Here is a 14,104-nt window from a genome sequence, read left to right as displayed (position 1 = left end):
AGTATAAGGAAATGTGGAGCAAAAGGTCCCGAGAATGTCAAGAATGAGGACACTGGAGTAGATGAGTTTACTTATTGTGGCTACCCTGTGGTAAATGTGAAATCCTTGAGAGTAATTGAGAGAGAGAGAGAGAGAGAGAGAGAGAGAGGCTAAAATTTTTATTATCTAAAATTATTTTTTTATTATAAGAACATGATCTAAATAACTTACATTTCTATACTTGGTTACTAGTTATATAAAATTATCTATTATATAAAAAACTGCAGTAAAAAAACAAACAAACAAGAAAAAAATAAACGCATTTATTTGAAATCTATCCAAACATTTCTTTTTTTTAGTTGGCTGATTAAATATTATTGAAATCTGGTTTGAGCAATAAAACTCATTCTGACAGGCATAAGAAATATTTATGGAAGAAGAAAAAATTCATTACGCACGTCATTACTTGGGGGAAGAAATGTATGCTCATACCGATGATAGAAGTAGAAAAAATTTTAAAAATGAGATGCATCAAGAGGCATAAGCAATCCATTTTAATCTATCAAAATTTAATCATGGGGGTTCTCATAATTTCTGCTGCTAATACTACATGAGCTGTCTATAATCTTATATTCCTGCTTTGTGATAATTAATTTATTAGGCATTATCCATGACAGTAAGTAATATCCTTGAATATCGAGGATGAATGTCTTGGTTGTGTATAATGCATACCAGATTCTAGAGAAATAGATGTTAAATAAAACGAGCCCACCATACACCAAACATTTGTAGACACCTGACATCACACCCATGGTTGGTTCTTCCCCAAACTGGTGTTACATAGTTAAACAATTTAAGAGGATGTGTCATTCTAGCATTTCACTGAAGCTAAGAGGCCCAAAATAGTGCCAGCATGACAATAGACATAGTATACCAGGGCAGGACTTAAAATCCACCCCAGGCCCCTTTACCTGACCTCACTAAAGCTCTTGTGGCTGAATGAGCACAAATCTCCATAGTCATTCTCCATCTAGTGGAAAGCCTTCCCAGAAGAGTGGAGCTCATTATAGTAGCAAAACGGGGCCAAAGATGAATCGGGATGTTTAACAAATATACATGGGTGTGATTGTCAGGTGGGCAAACATTTGGGCATTTATTTTCCCCAGATAAAAAAAACCCAAAGCATTATTTGGAAACTGTAACTGCAATCAGTACTATCACTGCTCTCATGATACAGTTGTTCATCAGTAAAGTTTCTAATGCGAGTTGTAACTCCGTCTTGTTGTTTGCCTACTGAGTCCAATTACTCTGTGCTTCTTCCACCCAATGAATCTGACGTTTGATGGCCTTAAAGAGCTTGCAAGTGCTTGGGAGTTTAATCACATGCATAATCACGCTGTCACATATGCACTAATGGAGTCTCTTCCATGCCTTGATGAATCTGCGTACGTTTATTTGATGTACCAGACTACGGATTCTTGCACAAAACCCATTAAATTGTGTCTGTTCGTCTCGCCTGGCCTACATACAAGCCGAAACACAGATTTTTCTCCAGAGTGAAAGGCAGGAAGCAACAATGCCATGCTGGTTGCTGTCTGACTCCCCGGTGCAGAAGAGCGAGGAGGAGAACGGAAGTATGAGAGACAGTAGTGCGAGTAAAAGGAGAGATATGTTTGCGCCCCCCCAGTCATCAGCTGTTTATCATCGACATTTGAGGCGTTCCAAGGCATCACCGTCAACACGCTTGGCTCAGTTTTGCTCTGTGCTTGTCAGAGCTGCTTAAAAGCCTGATTGCTAGCGAGATAAGTAGCCCCTTCGAGTTGCCTGGGAGATTATTATTGTTTTTTTGGTTCTTTTTCCTGCAAAGCCTCTTCTAACTCTCTTGCGCAATGCTTGCGTGGGGTGATGAGGACTCTCGGGTTGCAATCACTTCGCATTCTTTTCAGCGATTTATTCCCTGGCATGTAAAGAGCAGGAAAAAACAAGGAAGTTGGGGTCTGAGTAGGAGGGTGCTGTGGATTTTGTCTCCATGACAACAGACATCACTTCAGACAGGAGCTGCACATGGAATGGATGTGTAGGATGTGTGGGAGCCACACAACGGAAGAGTAGCGTGAGACTGCCAATGAGTCTCATGCCAAACGCTCGCTCAGCCGTGTCATCAGCACAATCTTAATCAACGGGAGGCCACCTACAAACATCACAGTGGATCGTGGACCATTTTTCTAAAGCCTTGGGAGTGTTAATAAGCAAAAGCAATGCATTCAATAAAACCTGGAAATGTACTTAATGGTCATATGTTATGAAAATCCCGAACGACCAAAGAGCCAACGTGTCATTTTGTAAATGTGCAATAAAGGACGAGTGAAACACCAGTGTGGTGCTGAACACCTTGATTGTTTATTTTAGTGCTGATTTGACACAGCAGGATTTTTCCAATTTTCCTCTTGTTCAGTTCAATAACAAAAGAAGGTCAATGCTGGCAGATTTTGGTAGATGACAGCACACACAGAGTACCAAAGACTTTTGTCACCTTATTGATCTTAGCGACAAGATGTGTCCATTGATCCTATCCAGTGCACTGTGGGCCCTAATCTTCAAATAAACCAGCACATCACACACCCTCATCTTGCAGAAAGCCCCTAACATCAATCAAGCTGAAACAAAGACTTTATTTTCTGAAATATTTATGAGAAATATTTTGGAATAAAATCCTCATTACACGATTAAGTAGCAGCAAGCCACATAAAGCTCATATTCATTACCGAGTAATTTCCACATAAATCCTCCACAGAAATGTCCACATAATCAAGACAAAGCCATCTGACTCAGCCATGAGCAAAAGAACCCTGATCAGTCTTTAGAATAGGTCTACGTGCTTCCGTAGACTTCTCGGTAAAGTTCAAGCAGGCGAAATCATTTTAGTCTTTCGTTTCTTCTCATTACTGTAGGAAATGTGAGGGTCTCAATCCAAGGGAATTGATGAAGGACTCTGGAGGAGGCTCTGGAAAGCAACAAAGGCTGCTTTAGTTTCACCCGTCGAATACATTTGCATAGCTTAGAAGTCCAGCATCTGAAGCAGCTCATGAAAAGATATCCAAGAAGCTGAGTTGAGTTTAGAAGTAACCGATGAAGGGAGGGAAAGGGAATGGTAAGGATTTGCAGTGCTAATAGGAACAGAAAGTTCCTGTCACCTTTAAAATAACGAAGAAAGAAAACACAAAAACAAAGGAAGAAATAAATCCACCTCTTCTCTCTTTCTTGACCAACACGTTTAAACTGTGGTGTTCGTTATTATCTTTCTGCTGCAGTGTTTGCATGCACGGTCTGCGAGGCTGGGTCATAGTTTGTCAGAAGTCTCTCTGAAAAGAAAATCCTAACACAGCAACCAGCAACATACTGTATCTGGAACAGCAGGAGGCCCATTGAACAAGAGGGTAGGGTGGTGAACGGCAAGTAGAAACAGGTGATAGCATGAATTTTGTTTTTGTTTTGAAAACAAAAAGCCTCATGCTTTAACAGAGATGCAGGATGTGGCAGATTTTTGTGTTATCTGAGAACGACAATAAATATCTTAAAAATTCAAGCTATTTTGAAATCATTATTTATATATATATAAGAAAGTACAGCTTGAACTGTTACACACAGCAATCCCTCAGCAATATAGCAAGTGGTACACACAGAATGGTGCTATAAACAAAAAACATCATGTGCAATGAGGCACTGTGAGTGGAAACGGCATGTGAGGTCAGAAGAATTTTTTTTTGTTTGTTTGTTTTTTCATTTAACTGCCAGGAAGCATCTGGTTACTCAAATACCCACACATGCCACCATGCTGAGAAGAAAAGCATCCCAGCATACATCAATCATTGAGGTAGATGAGCAGAAGAAGCCCATAACATACAGTACACACCTCCACAACTTTATGGCCAGCGATCAGGCATAACATTGTGCCAAGCTGCCTAAAATTGTGTTGGTCCCCTTTTGCTGCCAAAACAGTCCTGACCCATCGAGCATTAACAGCATTAACTTTTTCAGCAATTTGAGGTACAGGAGCTCGTCTGTTGGATCAGACCACACGGGCCAGCCTTCGCTCCCCACGTGCATCAATGAGCCTTGTCAGCAGCCCCGTTCTGGTGTTAGGTAGTTGTTTTGACAGTCAGGTAATGCAACGTAGCACTAGATTTTTCAATCCTGCATTTTGCAATATCAAGTAGCGTCTCATTTCTGCAGCTATGTACTTTCTAATCGCCCAGACTGATTCAGCCAGGAAATGCTGTCTGAATGCAGCAGAGAGACTTTGCTTTGCCTGGCTTCCTTCATGCTTTCATCTTCATTCTAACCAAGCAAGAAAAAAAGGGGTGATGTCGAAGCAAATGTATAGATATGTTTGTGGTCTTCACACTGTGCTCTCATTCATCACATTCTAGACGTTTTTTGTTCACCACGCATTGTTAGCATTTTATTTGCCCGGAAGCCAAAAATTGTTATACACATTAAATTTTGGGAGATATGATGATGCAATTATTGCTGTTTTTCTCAAGCTAAAATGCAAGCCCTAGCATACTATATTATGCAGCTTCCTCAATGTAGTGTTTAATATAAAGATCTATGAGAGCCTTGTCTCAAAAAAACCCCCACAATATGCTATATTCAGTACTGTATAGGTTAAACTAATTGTTTTAAAATGTAAAAACTCTGTTAATAACTTCACTCCTGTAGCAATGATACTTAGATAACCGCTCCTCTAAAGCTTTATCTCGTCATAGCAGCAGCATTACGCTGCCTTTAATACTTAACCCCTCTATTCTTATTCAACACTGCTGGACATTTGCTGCAGGGGTAGTTAAACCTTCAGATATTTCTATCCTCCCTCCAGTGTATTGTTCCAATAATTTAGAAAGCCTGCTCTGAAGGAAGTTTGCGTAAAACGGCCATTAGTGTCCAGATTGTAGTCAAAAGCTGGTTCCTTTTATACAGTACACACATTTCCTTCAGTCTGCACTTTAAACTGCATTCTTAGCAAAAGCATGCGAACCATGTAGAGTGCCTAATAAAAACGGTGGAAAGTGCACAAATAATGGTTCCAGCTGACAACATTGAAAACCCCTAGCTGACAAAGCTATATTATCTCCATTTCCAAGATTGTGATTGTGCATTTTATTTATACTTTCAGTTAGCATGCTAGTCACATGGTGGTGCTAGTAACTATATCTTGCTCATTGTATGGCAGTGTTACATTATTTCTTCCAGTATAAACCTTATAGCTGACAAAGCTTTTTTATCTACATAATTTATACAAATGATCTACATTGCCCTACAACATTTATGTTTATTACTTAACAAGCAATCTATTTATACATACATTCAGCATGCTCAATACATAGTGGTGCCTAAAAGTTTGACATAATTTCTTATAGAAATTAGTACATACATGTGTATATACATGAACATTTCAAACTAATAGCAACCTTAAAGATCCTCAAGCATGAGGCCAGAAAAGTGTAGGTGGATCATCTGAAGCTAAAACTATAGGGTAGTGCCTTCACTGTAAGCTCTAATTACTGCAGATCTCTGCTCCAGTACGGCAGACCCTCTGATCCATTTGAAAAGCTAAATCGCAAGCTGTTCTTGAGCTAGATCTGATGTATTAGCAATAGCTCAATCCAGTACAAAATAAAAATGCAAGCTCATAGCCTAAAACCACACTGTGTGAGTGTAAAGAGCTGATAACTGTTTAGGTGAAACAAAGAATACATTAAATAAGCACCCAATTTTGCAGGCTTATTGAGCTATGTAAAGAACATTGTGAATGTCCTGCCTTTTTCTAAACGATTATTCATTGGAACTGCTTTTCTACGACTTATCTGAAATCAAAAATTCTTTTCTTTTCCAGCTTTTTCAATTGAATTCAAATAATGCTTGCATAAATGCTTCTACACACAAGCTATTCACAGGTAACAAAGGCTGTTTCGAGCAAAAAAGAAATATCTTTATGGCTCGAAATCGTGTTATTTGCCAATTCCTGTCCAAACTCATTAGCATTAGTGATCGAAAAATCTGCCTAAAATGTGTTTATGTTGTGCAGCTGGCCTCAAGTAGGACAGAAAGGCCAGGCTAAATTGTAACATAAAAACACAGAAAATTACCAAATGAATGTTGTAAGCGTAGTCAGGCTTCGGATAGGAGGGTAACCAGAAACAACAATCATTTATGTAATGGCATATTAAATCAGCTAGGGGCTGCAATCTAGCTGTATTCACTTGTATGTGTGTGTGATAATCTGGTGCGGTGACCCATGAGGAGAAGGCAAGAGACTGAGCAGAGGAGCAGTGACATAACCTAATGACAGAAGAATCGGATGAAACCGGCATAAAATTTGCTTTTCCTATTAATGCTTTAACTATCAATACTTTAGAAGAGTTTTGATTCCGAGCCAGTTGTGTCTTACTGTAAAGTGCTGCAATAGTAGTCAGCTTGTGTAAATTCATGCTACATTTACAGTCTGACAAGGGTGCTCCTAATACTTAGGGTGTTTTCACACCTAGTTCGTTTTAAAAGAACCAAACCCAGTTCACTTAAAGTGAACCAGAAAGTGAATGTGAACTCAGTCCCTTTCGTGTTCACAATAAAAAAGACTCAAAAGAGAACCCAGTTCTCTTTTTGGTCCTCTTCAGTATTGAAGTGATCTCAGACCCTTTCGTGTTCACACCTCAACCTCATAAGAACTCAGAACCCAGAATTGTGTGAAATTTTATCACGTGTGTTTATGTACTTCTGTCGTAGTTTTTTCACTTGTACGTGACATTGTGGTGCTGTTCTGTTGTAGCCCCTTTCCTTCAGTTTTTGAGAAAACAGAAGAAATACTTTTATGTTTTTATGTATTGTGAATAGTTGGCGTTTGCCATCCTCTTTACAAATATCAATAAGTACACAGCTCTCTTCATAAGACCACACGACTCCGCGACCTGCCATGTCAAAAAGTTTTGTGTTTCAGCAGTGACGGAACACGGCTGCAGGTATGGCAAGCCTCCAGGGACATTTGGCGAAATGAAATGCAAAGCGGACCGGGACCACATTGCTTTCACATGTCACAAACAAATCGAACCACAAACGGACCCACAAACGAACCGTACTCAGACCACCTCCGGAGGTGGTTTGAGTACGGTTCGCTTCTGGGTCCTTTTAAGGGGTCTGAGATCACTTGGTTTGTTCACATATACACACTGAACCGCTCCGAGAGCGTTTGGAGGGCTCAAACGAACTAGGTGTGAAAACACCCTTACACTCTCATTATACACGTATTTTGCGACTACAGTTGCGAATAAGACCATGACCAGCCATCACCAATGAAGACGACAGTCCACTGGAATACATTGTTGTTTATAAAAGAGTATAAATTGCTCTTTTAGGTGCCACAGACTATTTATATCTAAACAGTATTTAAATGGTTAGCGAGTAATGCTCAGGTTTGCACAGCTCATTTTTATGTTTATCAAGAGCTAAAAACATGAAGTATCTGTTTATATATAAATGTCTATATATCTCAATCCATATCTGTATTCATTTTTATATTTCCTGTGTTTTGTCTAATCCAGAAATATTGCTGTTTTTTTTTTTTGTGGTTTGGCTTCTTTCCACGACACCACGATGGTTCATGAAACACTGGATCGAAAAAGCCAGAGGTAGAAACGCCAACACTGCGCCCTTTTAATCATTTTTTTAGTAGTCTTATGGGTCAAATGTTATATGTTGTGTGTGTTTGTTTGCACAAGCCAAATTTGAACCAAAATTGTCCTCTTGAAATACAAGCATTCTGGAAATTTCTTTTTTCATACTTGCACACGTATGTTGATGAATGCCAATCACAGGTAAATTACCAGGCGTCTGCACAGCACAGCTGATTTGCATTAAGTGACAGCTTAAGGGGGGGTGAATAGAAGTAATAGAAGGTAAAACTAACAGAGCAGAAAGCAAAAAATGAATAGTGAACTGACATTTCTCAGAGGCAGAGACGGGAATGAGAATAAAAAAAATTATTATTTGGCAGCAAAACCACTCATGGCACTAAAATATGGAGAGAAACCACAATTCATGTTCTGTACTGTTTCAGCAATGCAGGACAATCTTCTTGGAGAGGTGAAGGACATTGCAGCTACTATATGGGAAATTAGTTCCAAGTTTAAAACAAAAATGTCAGGGAAAAAAAGGAAAATGAAGCCTTCTGTGTAAAATAAATGGATGGCTCGATTTCTCCCATTTGCACCAGAAACTTTTGCTTCACAGAGTGTGGTTACTCGTAGTAACCACATCCTCAGACTTTGAAGGAGGATTGTGCTCTGGTTTATTCAGGCATGCAGCACAGCAGGGAGGATACGGCTCATTGTAGGTTGAGACACACTGCATCGGTCACTTACCACTCATTGAAACATGCCAGTAGCAAGCAATCCAAGCATGGACAAAACTTGGACATGCACAGGAATAGCACAGTATCTATTTGTTGGTTGAATTAATGCTGGCTCTGAAGTGTTACCCGGGATTTAAAAAGAAGAGGCAAACAAAACCTATTAAAAAAAAGCTTACATCCCTTTTTTTTTTTTATAATAATCATACAGAAGCTCAGCATGTGCTAACTCTTCAAGTGATTCCATTTTTACCTTTAGCACTGCCTCAGCTTCTGAGCGCCATTTTGTCAATTTTTACTTCAGATTTTCTATTTCTTATAATCTATGTTACAGGTCTGAACATTTCTGTGTGATTTAAATTAATAAGCATTAAAATCAGTTGAGGTTTATACACCTATCAGACGGAACATTATGACCACCTACTTTTGCTGCCAAAACAGTCTTGACCCGTCGAGCATTAACAGCTTTAACTTCTTCAGCAATATGAGTTACAGAAGCTTGTCTGTTGAATCGGACCATACAAGTGCATCAATGAGCCTCGGCCACCACAGTCGCTGATTCACCACTGTTCCTTCCTTGGAGCACTTTTGATAGATACTGACCACTGCAGACCGGGAACATCCCACCAGAGCTGCAGTTTTGGAGATGCTCTGACCCAGTCGTCTAAACATCACAATTTGGCCCTCGTCAAACCTTGCAAGGGCGACATCAACTTTGAGGACCAAATGTTTACTTGCTGCCTACTATATCCCACTCACAAACAGGTGCCATGATGAAGAGATAATCAGTGTTATTCACTCACCCCTCATAATGTTATAATGTGATAGTGTTACGCCTGATCAGTGTATAAGTCAGTCTTCCAATATTCATATGCGTATACCTTCATATACATATAATAAATGAAGAGACACTGCCTGTGAATTCCTCAAATACACAGGATGGTTTGAGCTTGAACAGTTTTTTTTTGTATTTGCACCTGCCCACAATAGTTTCTAATGAATTTAGTTGGTACTTTATCCCAAAATATGAAAAATTAGACACATAATTGAAACCACATCGACCCTGACCAGGCAGTTATTGCTCTAAATGCCTTACTCAGCATTGTGTGCTCGAAGTAATGAATGTGGTCTTTTTTTATTGTCCTGTGGAGTGACTACTTACTCACCTGCATGAAAGAAAAAGCAACAAAAAACTGGCAGTGTTTAATGTTTTAGTTCCTCATATTTCACCGTGGCATCTGATTCCTGTTCTTGCCTGACAGTAATACAATCTGATGTGGTTTTCTGCTGTTGAAGCTCATCCACCTCAAGGCATGGATCTGTGTGATTTTATGCATTGTGATGCTGTAAATTGTTGGGCTGACTGGATGATTACATGAATGAACAGGAGAACAGGGGACGTGTCCTTCCCTCTGAACCTTTATATTACTGAAAATTCACCTGGCACTGTACTGGATTTATCAAAGTGCAGTAACACAGAAATGACATACGTTTAATTCTAATGGCAAAAAAAAATAAAAAAGAAAAAAAATCTGTAACTAAGTTTAAGATAAGAATGGGCCATGTACCAAAAGTGAAAAACAAACGTTGAGAACCAATCGTGTTTCTGCAGTTTTATTTTTCATTCACATGCAACAGTGCCTTGATTTATGCTTTTCATTAAAGCCGAGTTACAAAACTACAGTGTCTTTGTAGTGTTCAATTTGCAATGAGAAATCTTTGTCGATTTATTTATTTATTTTTTTTCTACAAAATGAGCACGGAAATTAACTACACTTCACACTTAAAGTTATTGGTGCAACCTAATATGAGCTAAAATTCTGAAACTGTTACTGCATAACCGCAACAACGACTGAATTTTATTCGACGTATACAGCAAAAGACGGAAACACAACAGGAATTTTGCACCTAAATTGATTTTAATGTGTCAAACATAAACATGTAACCAGAGGGGTTGATCTGTTGTGCTTTTCATGGCCTCCAACCATTTCTTTGATGCTCTCTTGTTTGAATAAGCCATCAGTAACTGCAACAGAATAACAAAAACATCTATTTGGTCAAAATAATAAGCTTTACTCAATACTGAATGGTCCAATTTGGAGTCAATTTCCAGTCTATTAAGAAAGCTAACTTAACCATTTTCTGTCCAACAATGGGCGATAATTACAACACCTATAAAACACTCTGTCTTTGGGCCAATGAAATGAGTTCAATTACATTTTATCAGCAGATCCCATACCTCAGTCTCATTTAAATGAATTGCTTCTGCTCCATAAGTGGTACACCTTGGCAATAATGAATTGGCCACTCAGCTCTCATGCAATCTCCTATTACAATGGCTCCACCATTGCTTAGTAGGCCTCTTGCGCGTTATCACATATGATTGATAACATAATAGTTAGCCTAAGAGTCCAAACCCACTATACAGTAGCTCTGGCTAATCCGGTCTGTAATAACTCCAATAATAATAATACCCACTCAAATTCAATTCCACACCGACTCCTTTGTTCTTATAGAATTTTATACTGAACCAAAGTCCATCTCATTTGGACATATCCGTTCCTGCACTTGGGGTTAAAGTCCTCGCTCATGGTTCAACAGAACCTCATTGAAGCATGCTGCAACACTGATACTGTGAACTGATGTGGTTGAGATGTTGAATCGTTCTGTAGCCACTGCGAGCATGACCTATAGTCTGACCGGATCTGCCACAAGCTGCCCCAAGCAACACTGGCTCTGAGCGAACGCTGCTTTTCCCCCCTATGACATTTGCACAGTGCCCATTATGATTCATACGAATGCAAGACTCACTCAGCTCCCCGTGCAAGGACTCACACATGTACCACCAGAATGACACTAGTTGCATTATCAGTGCACTCCAGAAGGCCACTAGTTCTGACATTTCACTTTACTCTTAAATGCACATATTACAGAGCTAATCTTCAGGCTTAATAAAAAAAATTAAGAGTAACAATAATAACGAAAGTATGACTTCTATGGAGTGATGCTGAAAAACAGGCCAATGTTCATATTCTGAGGGAGCCAATACTTTATTTATGGCCTGTATTGACAAAACGTTCAGTCAATAAAACACACATAATGAGCGTCAATCAGCCAATAGTTTGCATTTATTATTATCTGATTGATCCTTTCGGATGGTAAATCAATGCACGTCGATGACCTGTGTCCAAATATCACGTGAATCAGCATTTCTCACGCAAAACAGAAAGCTGTCATCACCTATAGATGTACCGCACGCGGAAGAGACGGTAATGTCCTAATTATTGTTGTTGATTGTTTGTCCAAGGTCACGTTCAAGCCGATTGACTTACCGTACACCCCCTGAGCGGAAATGCCGTCCAGGATCAGCGTAACAAGCCCCAAAATGCTGATAATCCCATCCATCTTCACTCGCCTCTCCTCATATCTGAAGTGAACAGGAGAGAAAGTGTTTCCCGGTGGAGAGAGGAGGAAGGTAGGGGTTCATTCACACAAGCAGCCGCACCGAGCCCCGCACGCGCCGATTGATCTCGCGCTCCGAAACGGATCTTATCGAACCGCGATCAAAGGCGCCCGGATTTCCGGCTCGGTCTCAAAAAATAATACAATTAAATCGGTCCGATTTTTTTTGGGGAGGTTTAGAACATGTGACCCAAAAGCAGCCCTCACATGAACGGCGGATGTGGTATAACGGAGAAGAGGGATGATGTAGAGAGAGGCTATAGCATCGATCCTCCGTGATGCCAGCTGATGCACAAGCTGTACCCGGTTCAGCGTCGTAAAAGGGCGGAAAGCGTCCGATTCCCACGCACGCCACGGCGCGAGCGTGCCGACCGCGGGAGTTGTGGCTGTAAGTCGCCAGCGGTATTTACTCCTTTTGGCCGCGGATTTGACTCTGTCTGTCCGTCTGTCCTGTCTCTCTCCGTCCTTCTGTCTACCTGAAGCTCGGACCCCCGCCCTCTCCTTCTCTCTCTCTCTCTCTCTCTCTTTCGCCGATCACTGTAGCTCGTGCCTTCTCGCGCTCACAAATCCGGAGAGCGGCTTTTTCCTCCCGACGCGCGGATGACGAACACGGCTCGGCTCGTGACGCGACGCGACGGACCGACGGGCGCGCGCACCGCGCTTTATTTCTCAGCGGCGCGCGTGCAACACCGCGCGAAACGAGCGGAGCAGAAATAAGTCATATTTCCCCCTTTCCCGGTTAGGGTTCCTAGCAACAGTAGCAGCAATCCGCGACGCGACACCGACTCCTGGCCCCGTGCGGACCGTCACAAGAATCTCTCCGTCACATTGCGCAAGACAGCGCGCGCGCGCGCTATGGAAACGGAGCGCCGGTGCGATGCACGCGGCCGCGCTTTTCTTCGCTACGTCAACGGGAGCGCGCGCGCGCGACACCCGCGGCTCCTCTCATCAGTATGGAAGACTACACGCGTGCTAGACTACACACTACCCTACACACACGCACGCGCGTGCACGCGGAAGGAACCGTAAGAAACGTAGCTTGGGCACGAAGGGGGTGGAAATTGGAGCGTAAAACCTGAAACAACCAAAATCACTGAAGGTTTGATCTTCGTGACCCTGGCATCAGCTCCGACAGCCGTAAACCAATCAAACGCATTCAGAACACGTCGCACAGTTATTACAGCATTCACAACGAGAACAGGATACACACAGACAACACGACTGAGAGGGGAAAAAACAATAAATATAAAAATATAAACACATGAGATCACTGTTTCATAACAGGCTAAACCGTTTATATAATTTCACATCCATACCATGAAAGCCTAAAATAGTTATAATAATGATATAAACATTTCCTGGTAATGGAAACATTTTCTGCAAATGGAAGTTTCTCATCGACTTTTCTCTTTATAAATACACAAACACTTTAATAAAAAAAAAGTATTTTTTTATCTGATTATCAAAATGTGCTCATTCAGAAAAATAAAAAATCATAAGTACTGTAGAACCAATTCTGCCTAATGGGTAAAACAGCGCCCCCTTTTGACGGTTGTGCAGTTTAATGTGGACAGATGCACCTAATTTTTGTCTGTATTGTTTTCAATTAACAAATGATAACCATATGAGTTGTATTATTATTATTATTATTATTATTATTATTATTATTATTATAAATTCAATGTGCTTATGTGTTTGTTTTACACCTAATTGTATAAAAAATATTGAATTCTAATTCTAATGATCATCATATGGTTATTTAATACAAACACAGAGATAGAAAAAGAGTCACTTGTCCTATGTCCCTTGTATTGTTAAGTAATCGTTATGTTAATGTCTCTCTCTCTCTCTCTGTCTCTCTCTCTCTCTCTCTCTCTCTCTCTCTCTCTCTCTCTCCCATCCAAGATATGCTCATGACACTTATTAAATGAGCGTGTATGCACTGTATTAGAGTAAATACCATTCAGCTAGTTTAAGAATTAAAACTCCCATCTGTCTGTCTCTGATCATTCACTCTCGTATTGTCCTTTACAGCAATCCATCCTATATAGACAGAAGCAGCTCTGCATGAGGGAGGATCAGAGTTAAAGCTCCATCTGTCTAACACAGATTAACTTCTTCAGTCCTGTTCTGTGCTCTCAGACAGTCATAGAAATACATAGCAGGCCTATATCTATTCAAGCTTTTTTTCATACTGTATGTCACAGCTGTAAAAGTGACACATGAAGCTATAGGGAACTACAATTATATGGATTGCTA

General features: G+C 40.4%; 1 protein-coding gene across 1 annotated transcript in view; it reads right to left on the bottom strand.

Annotated features, from left to right (window-relative positions):
• The window catches only part of LOC124377073 (MAM domain-containing glycosylphosphatidylinositol anchor protein 2-like), a 192,619-nt gene extending 179,191 nt beyond the window's left edge, over positions 1–13,428 (bottom strand). The window contains exon 1 of the mRNA XM_046836373.1: positions 11,716–13,428. Within this exon, the coding sequence (XP_046692329.1) occupies positions 11,716–11,788 (73 nt within the window). The 5' untranslated portion in view covers positions 11,789–13,428. The remainder of the gene's footprint in view (positions 1–11,715) is intronic.
• Between the last annotated feature and the right edge of the window lie 676 nt (positions 13,429–14,104).

This window comes from Silurus meridionalis, chromosome 23, assembly GCF_014805685.1.
Source record: "Silurus meridionalis isolate SWU-2019-XX chromosome 23, ASM1480568v1, whole genome shotgun sequence".
NCBI classification, from domain to species: domain Eukaryota; kingdom Metazoa; phylum Chordata; class Actinopteri; order Siluriformes; family Siluridae; genus Silurus; species Silurus meridionalis.
The sequence above is the reverse complement of the archived record's forward strand: the minus strand, read 5'-3'. Positions and strand labels throughout refer to the sequence as shown.